This window comes from Corythoichthys intestinalis, chromosome 3 (genome assembly GCF_030265065.1).
Source record: "Corythoichthys intestinalis isolate RoL2023-P3 chromosome 3, ASM3026506v1, whole genome shotgun sequence".
NCBI lineage: Eukaryota > Metazoa > Chordata > Actinopteri > Syngnathiformes > Syngnathidae > Corythoichthys > Corythoichthys intestinalis.
In genome coordinates, this window is record NC_080397.1 from 24,993,757 (window position 1) to 25,009,243 (window position 15,487).

The 15,487-nt window shown below is 40.7% G+C and overlaps 1 protein-coding gene across 5 annotated transcripts in view; it reads left to right on the forward strand.

Annotated features, from left to right (window-relative positions):
- Window positions 1-611: 611 nt before the first annotated feature.
- sh2d3cb (SH2 domain containing 3Cb) overlaps window positions 612-15,487 on the forward strand; it is a 49,896-nt gene continuing 35,020 nt past the window's right edge. For 4 of the 5 annotated variants that reach the window (XM_057831376.1, XM_057831377.1, XM_057831380.1 and 1 more), the window contains exons 1-2: window positions 612-692; window positions 11,177-11,753. In XM_057831376.1, coding sequence (XP_057687359.1) covers window positions 674-692; window positions 11,177-11,753 — 596 coding nt within the window. In that variant the 5' untranslated portion in view covers window positions 612-673. The remainder of the gene's footprint in view (window positions 693-11,176; window positions 11,754-15,487) is intronic. The other variant, XM_057831378.1, reaches the window with a different exon arrangement.

The window sequence follows — 15,487 nt, forward strand, 5'->3', positions numbered from 1 at the left end:
TATTGGATGCCATTTTACCAGCACCATTTTCATCATGGTCTTGCAAGTATTGGGACAGCGCGCAGCAGATAGGGGGGGTTAAAGTCGAACAGACGAGGACAGCAATTTTTGTTGGCTGAAGTGCCACTTGTCTGATTAAACAGCAAGGAGCGTTACGGAGGAAAAATCGTTGCGCGAAAAAAAAAACAGCTTCAATGTGAGATACTCAACTTGCATGCATTGCCCTTTTTTACTTGACATTTTTTGCTAGACACAATTATTAGCTTGTTAAAAAAACTGAAATAGCAACTGCTGTCCTTTCAAATATTAAATCAGCCAGAGCCATTCATTTTCAAAATGCAATGCAGTGGGGTATGTCATTGACTTTATTGATCAAGTTACACGAAAATGACCCATATAGTGAGTCATACAACACATATCGTACATACTATAACTACAAATGTTCACGTTCTTTCAAATGTTGACAGGAAGTGTTGTAAGACTGACATCCTCCCTCCCCCTTGTTTGCGTGTGTGCTTGTGTATGTGTTGGTGTCAGTGTGATCGGAAAGTGAAGCGTTGGTAACACCCGTCACCTGATTGCACCACCAAATCCAACTTTAGGGCGTGTGTGTGACAGGAAGTAGATTCATTCTGTGTGTGCTTTTTTTCTAGTGTCTCATTAAGAAACCGGCATGAAGGCACACAAACACTGTAAGTTCATCTAAAGATCACATCTATATTCTTATTTTTCTTTAATCATAATTATACTTATGTTTATATGCTGACATAGACATACAACCTACATAATGTAAATTGTGTGTGTGGGTGTGTGCGTTGGAAGAAGCAGCTGGCATGACTTGCCTCTGTCGACACTAAAAGATGTGTTGTGTTAAATGATGTCACACACGATTAGAAGTGTTGGTGTGTGTCTGCTAGTGTACAAACATTTGTGGGTTATTGTAAGAATCGTACAGTGGTGGTGTTGTGTTCTCTGAATTCACAGTCAGTGTATGTGTCCTTGTCCTCTGCTGAATTTTCAGCCACCAGGCATCACTGAAGTCATTCATTTCCATCTTGAAAAGCTCAGCAATACTTTAATCAGGATTGAGTATGATGATTATTTTCGAATGCAATAATTAAAGTCAGCTTAAAGAGGCACTCTTCTCAGTTTCCAAAATTTTGAACTATTTCATGCAGTGAAATTGGAAGTTATCCAAATGTTTTTATTTTATTTTATTTTTTTATCTGATTGTAATCGCATTTGGAAGTTAAATCATCTTGCAGATGCTATGATTTGAAATTATGCAGTGTGACGTCACACCAAGGGTGTAGGTTTGGGCTCAACATTGGTGGGGACGATATTGCGTAACCTGCACGGAGACTTTTTGCTGGGGACGGCACATTCGTAATTATCAATGCAAAAAAAATCTGTACTGACTTGACAAAAAAATAAAAAACATTTTGAAAACTGCCAGAAAAAATGTCCGGAATTTATGAGCAAATTTAAATTGCATTATTTGAACTTCACTAAAATAATATCAACATACACAATAAATAAAAGCTTGTTAATCATCTCTTCACTATCCAGGATGCAAAAAAAAAAACATTCGTCTTAAGACCGATCAACATTGTCTAATTAAAGAAATTAAATATAATAAAATAATAAAATTTCTTTGTCAGGGAATAACAAAAATTTAATAAAAATGGAGCTGTCCGTCAGGTAAAACACTACTGCTTTTGTCGACAAGCACAGCCAAACTCAACAAAAACATGAACGCTCCTGTGGGCTGCTTTAAGACCACATACATTTCTCACAGTTTATTTCACGTCAGCAGTAGAAAACACATAAAGAAGGACACACAGAGTTTTGCAGGTTAGCAAATTCACACGTTTAATGTTATGCTAACTCTGATGCAGGTTGGACTTTCAGTTGCAAAATTAGTGGTGTGTTCCCCACTTCCACAACATTGAAGTCTTTTTACATTTCTTACAGTGGCTGCTGCTGGCTGAAAAAAACTTCTAATAATAAAAAATAATTTAAAGCTGGGGTCAGTTACAACATTTAAAACATGTGGGGAGACAATCTAAGGCTAGGTTCATGCTACAGGTCTTAATGCACGAATCCGATTTTTTCGTGTTTTTCCGGCTCGAGTCAAACATTAACTTGACGGTCTGAACGGGACAAGTTGCATAGAAGTGGACCATTTAAAATCGGATCTGAGTCACTTTCGTATGTGGTTCAAATCCGATCTGGGCCACATTTTTTCAGAACGTGACTGGCGGTCTGAACTGTCAAGAGTCCCAAATCGGAATTCATGCAGCATTTACGTCACCAAAGAGCAAGATGCACGGAGGACGGCAGCCATGTAGGCATTGTCGCCTAGCTTGAAATCTGCTTTTAAGCACGAAGCGGGCTTGACCACAGTCATAAAAAAATAAAATGAGGAAAAGAATAAGCCTGACAATTTTCGATTTTCATTCTGTGCGCCGAATGTGCAATATTTCATTATTGCACACATGGCCGAGTCGGGGCAAACTGATGCACCCACGTCATTTCACGGCTCATGTGTGTGCATGTATGTGTTCTATCGATCCATATAGACTTTGAATATAAGGCTAAACGGGGATTATTAATGTCTGTTATTTGTGTCCTCTTTTTGGAAATCAAAATATGATCACTCTGGAATGACATAAAGCTAGCATGTGTAATATGTTTTGATGCTTCTGCGCATGCGGGTCTCTTTCCTGAGCGCAACTCGGACTGCGAATTAGTGCGCATGCGTGATACTTGAACGGTCTCAATGGACAAAGGCAGTCTGAACAGGCATGCCAAAAAAACACGTATGGCAAAAAATCGGATTTGTGCATTAAGACCTGTAGTATGAACCTAGCCTAAATGGCCTATATAACTGAAGTCATTATATAACGCAAATAAGGTTGCTTAAAAGTTGGTGGGCACAATTTGAGCATCCTGAAAAGTTGGTAGTGTTTTGTCCCTACTGTCCCTATGCAAACCTATGCCCATGCGTCACACTGTGCACAAAAATGCAAATACCCAGCCTCTTCTTCATCTTTCACGCCCAGAATTATCAGAAGCATTGATCCGTCTGGAAGTTGCCACTTCCTGCATATACAAATAATACATTATTTAAATCTATACATGTGCAATGGCGTACCGCAAGCAACACGTCACTTCCGCTCATTAATATTCATGACGTTAGCTACTGTTGCTAAGGGGGGACACGCCACTGTTTGTCTCTAATAGGAAATGAATGGAAATTGTGTACTAAGAAGATGTTTACAGAGCTAAATCTACCAATTCTCTCCGAAAATGATGTCCCTGGGGCCAAATTCACTGGCAAAGATGTGGAAGAACATAAAAATGTTCAGTTAAAGAGATAGTTTGAGGGTCGAGGGCTGAAAAAGACGAAAAAAATCCGACCTAAGCATAGTCTTAGCTTTTTTAGCGACACCTTTTTCTTACGCAACTGACAATGACATTCTCCTGTTTCAACAAGCTATCCTTTACCACTAGCCCTGTCTTTCTTATATATTATATCCTCTGGTTGTCCTACGTCTCTGACTGTTCTTGGGGGTAATTTAGTTAGTTTTGTGTAGCGATCGCAAATGCTACTCAGTGACAGCCAATGAACACTTTAAATTTTTTCATTGATAACAAATCTTTATAATTTATTTACCCCGTCTGATCACTACTGCATTATGTTTAAAATGACCACCCCTGTCCATCCTCTGAAAAGGGAAACAGAGTTTATTAGGAAGCGTTACATTCGTGATAACACATGTGCGTTATTCACACAGGCCTATGCCTCATTATTAACCCCTACAATAGCTCCAGTGGAAGAACTTGTAAACAGTTTCAGTTCCGGTGTGATGACTGTAATGGACACTATTGCCCCGATTAAGACAAAAACCTTGTCAAGAAAGAAGAGGTCACCCTGGAGAAATGCCATACTAGCTATAAAACAAAAGCAAGTTTGTAGACGAGCAGAACGCAGATGGCGAAAAAACAAACTCCTAGTTTTTTATGATATCTACAAAGAGAGTCTTCGCAAATACAACCAGGAACTGAAAAATGCTAGACAATCATATTTTTCAGAGATCATTAGTAGAAACACCCACAATACTCGCACACTATTTTCTGTTGTTGACAAACTGACAAACCCACAAGCATCAATACCTCAGGAATTGGCATCTGAGGTGTCCTGTAATAATTTCGCAGCATTTTTTACACACAAAGTACTAATGATTAGACAGACTGTGTGCAACTCCGGATTAACAAATGTTACACTAAATGCCTCCCAACATGTCCCCCACGTCAATCTTAGACAGTTTAGCCTCTTGGACTATGCCACTTTAACAGAAATTGTGTCGAAACTAAAGCCCACAACATGCTGCCTTGACATCCTTCCTTCAAACTTTTTCAAAACTGTTTTTCATTGCATAGCCCCAGACATACTTCAGATTATAAATACTTCCCTCCAAACAGGAGAGTTTCCTCAGACTTTAAAAACTGCAGTAATAAAACCTCTCCTAAAAAAACCTAATCTGGATGCCTCAACCATTAGTAATTACAGGCCAATATCAAATCTGACATTCCTGGGGAAAATTATCGAAAGGGTCGTGTTTGAACAGATCCAGACTTTTATGATCCAAAACAATCTTTTTGACTCATTTCAGTCTGGATTTCGGCCACAACACAGCACCGAGACCGTGCTTATCAAAGTCCTAAATGATATTCGTCGGAATACCGATGCAGGCAAATCATCTGTTCTGCTACTATTGGATCTCAGCGCCGCATTTGACACGGTTGATCACAACATACTACTCAGCAGATTGGAACAGTGGGTAGGGCTTACTGACACTATTCTTCAGTGGTTCACATCCTATTTACATGATAGGGATTTCTTTGTGTCAATCGGAAATTATCAGTCAGAACGAACCAAATTCACGTGTGGAGTCCCTCAAGGGTCAATTCTTGGACCACTCTTATTTAACATCTATATGCTTCCGTTAGCTCAGATAATGGAACAGTATGACATCTCCTATCACGCCTATGCAGATGACACACAACTGTACATTTCTGTGTCCCCACATGATTATAGTCCCTTAGTCTCCCTGAGTAAATGCATTCATCAAATCAATGAATGGATGTGCCAGAATTTTCTCCAGTTAAATGTGGAGAAAACAGAGGTGATCATTTTTGGGCCAAAAAAGGAAAGGTCAAAGATAAGCAGCCAACTTAGCACAATGTCACTTACAGCTACAAATCAAGTCAGAAACCTTGGCGTAATTATTGACTCAGACCTAAAATTTGATAGCCATCTAAAGTCCGTCACTAAATCCGCTTATTACCACCTAAAAAATATAACCAGAATTAAGGGGCTTCTGACTCAACAAGACATGGAAAAACTTATGCATGCATTCGTTTTCAGCAGATTGGACTACTGCAACGGTATATTTACAGGTCTTGATAAAAAATCAGTCAGGAAGCTGCAGCTAGTACAGAATGCTGCAGCCAGAGTCCTCACAAATACAAGGAAGCTGGACCACATTACACCGGTTTTGAAATCGCTACACTGGCTTCCAGTGAGTCAAAGGATAGACTATAAAATACTACTGCTCGTCTACAAAACACTTAATGGCCTTGGACCAAAATACATGCTTGACTTGTTAGATTCCTATGAGACATCTAGACCCTTAAGGTCGTCTGGAACGGGTCTTCTGCATGTTCCAAGAACAAGAACCAAGCAGGGTGAGGCAGCATTTAGTTATTATGCTCCTCACCTCTGGAACAAGTTACCCGAAGGTCTGAAGTATGCTCAAACCGTTAGCTCATTTAAATCAGGGCTAAAAACGCTTTTGTTTAGCACTGCATATCCATAACTGTCTATATATTTCAATCTACCTGCCTTCTATTCCTCTTGTGCTTATCTCCATTGCTGATTTCAATGATTATTATTAGTAGTAGTTTTTGCTTTATTTCTATTTTTGTTTTATTTTTATTTATTTATTTTTATTCTGTGATTAAATGCGATCTTTTGTCTTGGTTTTTACGTTGTGTTGATTTAAATGTGATTTTTATGGTTTTCATGTGATGTAAAGCACTTTGAATTGCCTTGTGTTGAATTGTGCTATATAAATAAATTTGCCTTGCCTTGCCTTGCCCTTACTAAAGTTTTTTTTTTTTTTTTTTTACAACAGAAAAGGTAACTGGCCGTCAGATACCATTTTAATTCTTTTCAGGTCATTCATTGTCGGACAGAAGCAGTACGGCACAATGTCACGATAAAAAAGTTAAAAATATCAAAATGGCTTACCTCTTTGTCCTCTGAAAGACCATGCCAACCCAACAAAATGTTTACTGCATATGAAATGTGAATGGATTCACCGGCCTACCGTCAAAAGTCCGCGCAAGTTGATTCGTTCTTCACATTTTTTCCTCCTAGTTTTTGGTTTCGGGAAACGTAAAATGAAAACATCCTTTATATGTCGTAATGTCTAGAGTCGTTTCTATGTGTGATCGGCATGTTTGTTTTTGAAAGATTACCAGAGAAAAGTAGCAGAATTAACATTGTTTCTATGCAAGGGCGGGTCTATAATGTCCCACTCTTGATTTACTTCCGCTTTACAATGCGACATCACAGTCTAAAAATAGCATGCGTGCGGTACGCCACTGCTGTGGTTTAGTGCAATACTTTTGTCGCACAACCAGTTCATATCATTTTCACTTTTTCTCCCCCACAACCTCCATCCCGCAACGCTCTCTGCCATTTACCTGGCTGAGATGCACCTCTGCCGGCTTGGCGCCTCTTTAAAAGTCATGTCGTCTCCTTCAACGCTACACACATACATACTATACCTCCCTCTCCTCCCCCTGAAAATACAGTTCAGACATGTTGCTAATCAAAGACTACTAATCTGCTCTTGTTTTGTTTGTAAAGACAATAAAGTATATTCTATTTATGAGTTTCCTTCTTTCAATGTTTTTAAAATCTAAATTTAAGCGAGGCCCAAAATATCCCTACATGTTTTCCCAACATAAGTGATCTCAGGGGGGTCAGCAGTTTGGGAACGGAATCCATGAGAATTTTTGTATGAAGAATGAGGAGAACGACAACATCACTGGGATGTCTCCCACATACAAGTTGTGTGTTAGTGTGTGACAAAATATCGAAATCGTGATATATCGTGATACTTTGCATCCCGAAGGTTATCAATATTCTCATGCCAAGAATCGAGATAAGATAAAAAGTTGCTAACAAAATCTTACACCAAAATAATGTCTCTGTTAACTCTATTGCTGCCATTGACGCTGCTCGATGCCCAATCCATTAAGACTGGGGAGGGCGAATGAACATTCGTTCATTCGAAACCAGAGCATTCACAGTCACTCTTTCCGATTTTCGGGGCATTTAAAGGTCACTTTCTGTTCATTTAGAGGATTTACAGGTTACCTCCTGTTGAGTTTGAGTCATTGCCTATTCATTACTGGGTCACTTCCTGTTCTGTCACCCAAAATCAACAGGTAATGACCTGAAACGGCCCAAAAATAACCTGTTGCCTGCTATTGGTTGCCACTGACGGCCAAAGAAGCGGGAGTGGCCCGTCTTAAGTGGGAGGAGCTGTTTGAAGTGGGAGGGGTTCATTCCTTGCCACCATCCCGGTTGAAATGGAATGGACTTCTACTAGTGATAAACTTACAGCAGAATGATAAAAAACCCGCTTGTTTTTCTGTTTGTTAGTCGTTTTGTAGAATATCCTAGAATGATTTCCTGACAAATATCTTCATATCATGAGATCATCATTATTGTGAGCTTTGTATTGCAAATTGTATCGTATTATAAGATACCAAGAGGTTCCAACCCTTACAGTGGGGCAAATAAGTATTTAGTCAACCACCAATTGCGCAAGTTCTCCTACTTGAAAAGATTAGGGAGGCCTGTAATTGTCAACATTGTTAACCCTCAACCATGAGAGACAGAATGTGGAAAAAAACAGAAAATCACATTGTTTGATTTTTAAAGAATTTATTTCCAAATTAGAGTGGAAAATAAGTATTTGGTCACCTACAAATAAGCAAGATTTCTGGCTGTCAAAGAGGTCTAACTTCTTCTAACGAGGTCTAACGAGGCTCCACTCGTTACCTGAATTAATGGCACCTGTTTTATCTCATTATTGGTATAAAAGACATCTGCCCACAACCTCAGTCAGTCACACTCCAAACTCCACTATGGCCAAGACCGAAGAGCTGTCGAAGGACACCAGAGACAAAATTGTAGACCCGCACCAGGCTGGGAAGACTGAATCTGGAATAGGTAAAACGCTTGGTGTAAAGAAATCAACTGTGGGAGCAATTATTAGAAAATGGAAGACATACAAGACCACTGATAATCTCCCTCGATCTGGGGATCCATGCAAGATCTCACCCCGTGGCGTCAAAATGATAACAAGAACGGAGAGCAAAAATCCCAGAACCACACGGGGGGACCTGGTGAATGACCTACAGAGAGCTGGGACCACAGTAACAAAGGCTACTATCAGTAAAACAATGCGCCGCCAGGGACTCAAATCCTGCACTGCCAGACGTGTCCCCCTGTTGAAGAAAGTAGACGTCCAGGCCCGTCTGCGGTTCGCTAGAGAGCATTTGGATGATCCAGAAGAGGACTGGGAGAATGTGTTATGGTCAGATAAAACCAAAATAGAACTTTTTGGAAGAAACACAGGTTCTCGTGTTGGGAGGAGAAAGAATACTGAATTGCATCCGAAGAACACCATACCCACTGTGAAGCATTGGGGTGGAAACATTATGCTGTGGGGCTGTTTTTCTGTAAAGGGACCAGGATGACCGATCTGTGTAAAGGAAAGAATGAATAGGGCCATGTATCGAGAGATTTTGAGTGAAAATCTCCTTCCATCAGCAAGGGCATTGAAGGTGAGACGTGGCTGGGTCTTTCAGCATTACAATGATCCCAAACACACAGCCAGGGCAACAAAGTAGGGGCTTCGTAAGAAGCATTACAAGGTCCTGGAGTGGCCTAGCCAGTCTCCAGATCTCAACCCCATAGAAAATCTGTGAAAGTTGAAAGTCCATGTTGCCCAATGACAGCCCCAAAACATCACTGCTCTAGAGGATATCTGCATGGAGGAATGGGCCAAAATACCAGCAACAGTGTGTGAAAGGCATGTGAAGAGTTACAGAAAACGTTTGGCCTCCGTTATTGCCAACAAAGGGTACATAACAAAGTATTGAGATGAACTTTTGGTATTGACTAAATACTTATTTTCCACCAGGATTTACAAATAAATTATTTAAAAATTAAACAATGTGATTTTCCTTTTTTTTCCCCACATTCTGTCGCTCATGGTTGAGGTTTACCCATGTTGACAATTAAAGGACTCTCTAACATTTTCAAGTGGGAGAACTTGTACAATTAGTGATTGACTAAATACTTATTTGCCCCACTGTACTTTTAAGTGTCTGTTTGTGCACATAACTACTACACTACAAATTTGGGATGGGCCCGATCTGATCATGTGGTCAGAAATTGGGCCCAAACATGTCATTTTTCGAAGATCGGAATAGGTTGGAAAAGATACAGGTTTTTAAAATTGATGTATTAATCTATTTTTATTTGTAAGTATTAACTGATTGGCTGCCATTGACAGCAATTAAGGTCAAATCTGTTTTGTCTGGGAGTCAAATCAGACCATTCAAATTGGATTGGACATCTTGTGCTGTCAGTGGCAGTGAAACATGATCACTCAGTTACAGGATACCTGAATTGCTGGTTCTTGACCAGGATTATTTCCTCTTTTTGTATTAATTTATAGTAGAGTTGTCCTGATTAATATATTTTTGCACCTAAATTCGAGTCACCTGATTTTGAGGATCTGCCGATATTGAGTACTGATCTGATACTTCAGCAATTTATTGACTATTTTTTTAATCCATCATATTTTGTTGCTTTGTAGCATTATCTCTGCATAGGCTGAGTTTGACTTTTGTAGCAGTGGGGGCAAAACATGTTGATGACCCCGAAATGCGGTGTCAGCAATAAAAATTAACTCACAATATATATTCTCGGTTAGTAGCTTAGCCCATGCTCGTAAATACAGGCATCCCAGCTATGTGTGTGTGGGAGTGCGTGCGTGTGTGAGCGCGTGCATTTTTCTGTGGAGAAGCGCCGATTTTTGTGTTCCGCGGAGATATCCAGTTTAATGCCAAGTTTTTCCAGTCACACACACCCTTGCGAAACGAATCCTCACCGTGGTGAGTTTGAGCATGGCAGCAGGCAAAACAGCAGACGCCATCATTTTTGACTTAATATTACAGCCAGGAATACTTATAATCATGCAATGAAAATGATCTTTTTTTTTTCTTTTTTTTTTTTGCATCTCATCATTTTTTAGGGAAATTCTCAATCAGGCTGTTTAGGACAGCTATGCTTTGGGCCAAGGATGTTGTCCATTGAATATTGTACGCTCGGTTGTGGCTCTGTTGTACAATTAGCATCTTTAGTGGCACAAACTGAAACTCCGCTCACCATTTTGGCGGTGCTCTCCGGCGTTTTATGGTCCACATCCTCAATCCGTGGTTCTCGCTCAGTAGTTATTGTTGCTTAGGTTTGAAAAGAATTACGTATATCCATCTTGTTTCTTCTGTTCTCAGGTGGTTTTGGCTAAGCAAAGCAAATGACCGTCTCTAAGGTGCTAGTCATATTATCTGTTCGAAAATTAATTTTGACCCATTATAATTTTTTTTTTTTTTTCATTTCATTAATTTTTTTTGTTTGTTTGTTATTGCTTTACAACTTTTATAGACATTTTACCTGCAAAGTCTTAATTTTAAATTCATATATTGGAAAGTCAATTACATGCAATGACATTTTCGGCCACCAGGAGGCTACACCCCGCCCCCCCCAAAGGCACCCCCGCGTATGGATCTCTGCCAGCTCGCACAGTCACATTGGATTGGACGTCTATCACTGTCAATGACAGTCAATGAGTTAATACTTAAACATACATTTTAAAAACCCTGATTCTCCCGATTCTGATCTTCTATAAATGCGCCCAATTTCTGATCACGTGATCGGATCGGGATATTCCTCGTAAAAATAACTGAAATTGTCTGTAACTAACTAATCTGCCATCATTCTCATTTTCTTGCACTGCAGCAGCCTCTGGTTGGTTGGGGAGCCTGGCCAACCTCTCCCTCCGACGCCCGTTCTCCCGACGTAAGGTCTCCGCCCCGCCACTGGAAGGGAGCAGGACCTGGCCCAGTGACGACACGGCAACCAGCCCCCAACTGTGGGGCTACGCCCGCTCTAGTGCCATGTACACCCACGTGGGAACAGTGCCTCGCACAGATAGGCAGCAAAACAGGATGAACATAGAAGAGGAGGAGGAAGGGAGGGTAGTCAGAGATCATGTGCAGGACTCCCCACTGCTCAGTGCTCTGTCCAGCCTCAGTCTCAACGCTCTGGATCAGCCCAGCTGTTCTCCGGCCACACCGGACGCGGACCAAGTTGCTTCAGCCACACAGGACGTGTCCCAAGGTGCTCAGGCTACACTGGACACATACCGAGGTGACCCGGTTCTGCAGGAGGTGTACAAAGGTGCTCTGGCAGGATTGGATGTTTCCAAAAGTAGTACAGCTCCGCAGGATGTGTACGTGCACATGGATGCCATAAGTGATGTTGTTCGCCGGCGGGAAATCACAAATTACCCACAGCAAGAGGAACACTTGCACAGGTGAACATTTGTTATTATTTCCATAAACATGAAAACCTGTTTTTGATGCATAGAAATAACAAAACGTATCAGAATTCATTCTTTTGCGTAAACAAGCTCATGTACTCACTAAATATACTCACTCATTCAATAACTGAGAAATAAATTTGTTGACTAAAAAAAAAAAAAACACGAACAAATTAACTCGCTGAACAAATACATACAGGGTGACCCAAAAAAAAGTTTACACTGCCATAATACAACTTAAATGCCATGTTTATTCATCTTAGAATTAGAATTTAATCACAAATTATACATTATTGTAAAGAACATGTACAGTACACTCTATTTTTCAATGTGTCCTCCCTTAAGTGTCACAACAGCCTCCAGGCGCCTGCGGAACGCTTGACAGGTCTTCTTTATGTAGGATGCTGTCATCTTTTCCCAAGATCTAACAATGTACCTCTCCAAGGCTGCCACAGACGTTTGTGGCTTCTTACAGGCACTGTCCTCCACAGTTGCCCATATGCTATAATCCAGGGGATTGAGATCTGGACTCTGGGGTGGCCACATATCACCTTGTCAATCAACTTTTTGGTCCGCACAGATCGGCACTTCCAGACCCAGGTTTTCGTGAGGCTGTTCCAGTATCTTTCAGCTTCTTTTTAACTTTGTAGACTGCACATCTGGATATTCTCAGATTTGCTGCAATCTCAGTAGGTGTCAGACCGGCACGCAGCAATTCAGGTACAGCTAAAGTTTTCTTCATTTTCAGCAGAAGCACAGGAATTGTAGAGACGAGAGATTACCAGCTGCATTGAGTGAGCTTAATGAATCACTTAAGCATGACAACCTATTTAGATATGTTTCAATGGCTTTTAAACAAGCAGTCAACTGAGTGTAAACTTTTTTTTGGGTCACCCTGTAACTATAACTCACTCAGTCATTAAATACTGTAAGTAAAAAGTTTATTAGCTAATTCAGAAACAAGTTTAGTCACTCTATCATAACATTTACTGACTGAATGACTGACTCAACAAATAAATACGGTAAAACATAATAAAGTAGTTCACTCACTCACTCACTCACTCACTCACTCACTCACTCACTCACTCACTCACTCACTCACTCACTCACTCACTCACTCACTCACTCACTCACTCACTCACTCACTCACTCACTCACTCACTCACTCACTCACTCACTCAAATGTAATGTACAAGCCAAATAAATAACTACTAGGGGTGCAACGGTTCAGTTAGCCCACGGTTCAGTTTGAACCTCGGTTTTGGGATCACGGTTATGGTTTGGTTTCGGTTTGCTTTTTGCATTTTTTTTTTTTTTTTAAACTGCCTTTATTTTGCTTTTAAGAAAATGAAATAAACACTTAAAATGTAAACATGTTCGACTGTTAAAATGCCTCTTAGCTCTTTGGCTAGTTTAGTGACTGACTACTGAAATACACACACAGTAGTAAAAAAGTTACTTGGCAAAGTAACTGGTGTTACCTTTCATGTCCCCCCCCCCCCCAAAAAAAAACCAAAAACAAAAAACATAGTAACCTTTGCTATGTTTGCATTTACTGTTCGAAATCAACCGTTAAAGTTGATAAAATTGCTCCCGTGTTTGCATTAGTTCCCTTCTGTCTACTTTTGACATGTGAAATTTTAAAGCTGTTTCATCATTTAAAGATAAACTCAAGTCAAGATTTTGCCGATTTAGGAGTATTTTAAATAAAAAGTTACTTAGGTTCACTAGGAAGGTTCACTACAACAGAGCCTTTCTGAGAAGTTTACTGCTCTAAAATGGCGGCCATTTACTAACGCTACCGAGTCTGTCATTTCGGATGTAGTTCTATATGCATGAGATATCTAGGCATAGGGTGTAGGCTGTCGGCTACAGTCAGGAAATATTGGAGCCACCTAGCCTACCATCGCGTTTGCTACAGCGTCACAACAAACACTCTTCCTTCTCCGTGCGTCTGACTTTTCTCGCGTCATTCAACCAACGTATTAATGAACGGAGGAAAAAAAACGTAATGCACGAAAAACGTACATAATTTGAACGTAACGTACGGCGTACACATTTAAAAATCAGTGATCACTTGTACAAATTACGCCGAGAACGTACAACTTGACAGGTATGAATTATAGTGGACCGTCACAGTTAGGTAGTAGCATTCTGTAGCACGGGACGTCCAACTATCAGTGGTCACGGCGAAACTGTGTGCTTTAGCGAAGTCATCTTCGATGGCTTTGCGTGCCATTTCATAAATGTTGCAGAGGTTGCGCTAGACTTTTTTGTTGTCCGTCATTTTGACTGACAGGGTCATAAAAATCCGGTCATAATCTATTTTTACCCGTCACTTAAATTTTAAAAATGATGATAATGACATTGTGGTGACCCTTTGTTTGGCATAATTCACCTTCCGTACTTGTGTGTCCATTTGGCCGAACGCATTACCGGCTACGACAGTCACGTGACAGAGACACTTAAGAGCCGCGCGCGGTCCCCTCACTATCCACTCGCTCTCGCTATATGATTGGCCGAAGAGTCGAAATGCTCTCCCGTGAAATGCCTGTTTAAAAATGTTCCCGTTGTTACTTCTTGCGTTAGCTTATAAGTGCCCATTTAAAAAGGAAAAGCGATGGATGATACTACACAAAGAGCGTATTATTAACAAATGTTAAAGTTGTATAATCATATAGCGAGAATAAGGAACGTCACTGACAAGCGCAGGCCCCCGCGAGTGGATAGTGAGGGGAATAGGATAGTGCGCCTACAGCTAACAAGACTCTTAACATTGCATACCGCTTCAACATATTCAATAGTATTTAGTTTTCATTCATTTTAAATTAATATTCTGTCTGAACAAGCTTAACAAAGAATCCACACCGTGCCATCACACATCAAGCAGATGAATATGTAACTTTTTCTCCGCAGTGACAAAAACAGCTGACTGTGGCCCCAGTATGTAGGTAGCCTACCATATGTAGCATATGGAGCAATGAAATTAACAGTTCACCTGCTGTGGCCTGAACGTCGTCTTACACTTTCCTCCTGGTGCACATGGACTTGAATTGCGTGCCCGCTTGTGCAGTCCCTGTTTTTTCACCTCTTTTATCAACACCATCGTCGTTTTGGGGCTTTTTGAAGAAACTTCGGACACTCAGTTGCCTTGACATTTTTCAGAGTAAGGCCAACGACGTCATGCATCAAGAGAGACAATAGCTAATTAATATGCTCACTCACCACCCTGTGGTCTGGGGTGTGAATTGCAACCGGTCAAAATGACGGATGGACTTCAGTTTTTTCCGTCACCGTTTTAAAAAATCGGTCAATGACGGAAAATATTCGGTTAACGCGACACCTGGTTGGGGAATACGTTGTTGGAGAAATATGTCCGCGAGGGAACAATGTATCGCGGGTCAAGCGTTGCAAAAAAATTAACGAAGCCCGCCGTGTGTTTTCACTGGTGTCATCTCCGGGGTTGTCCTGCTCTGAGAAAGTGATATCTGTGGGTGATGCCTGCTGAGGTGCCGGAGTCATGTTATAAGTGTTGCCATTAGCATAAGGAACAAGCGCTGAGCAATGCTTGCAAATAGTTTTTTTTCCCAATATTTTCTCTCCCTCCTATTTTCTCTCCCACCGCATTGTAGTCCACGAGGAAACCGAAATGTTGCCACACCGCAGATTTGAAAGAAGCCAGTGCTTCCTCAAAATTCGGTCTCTCCACTCCTCCGTCGCCATAGCTT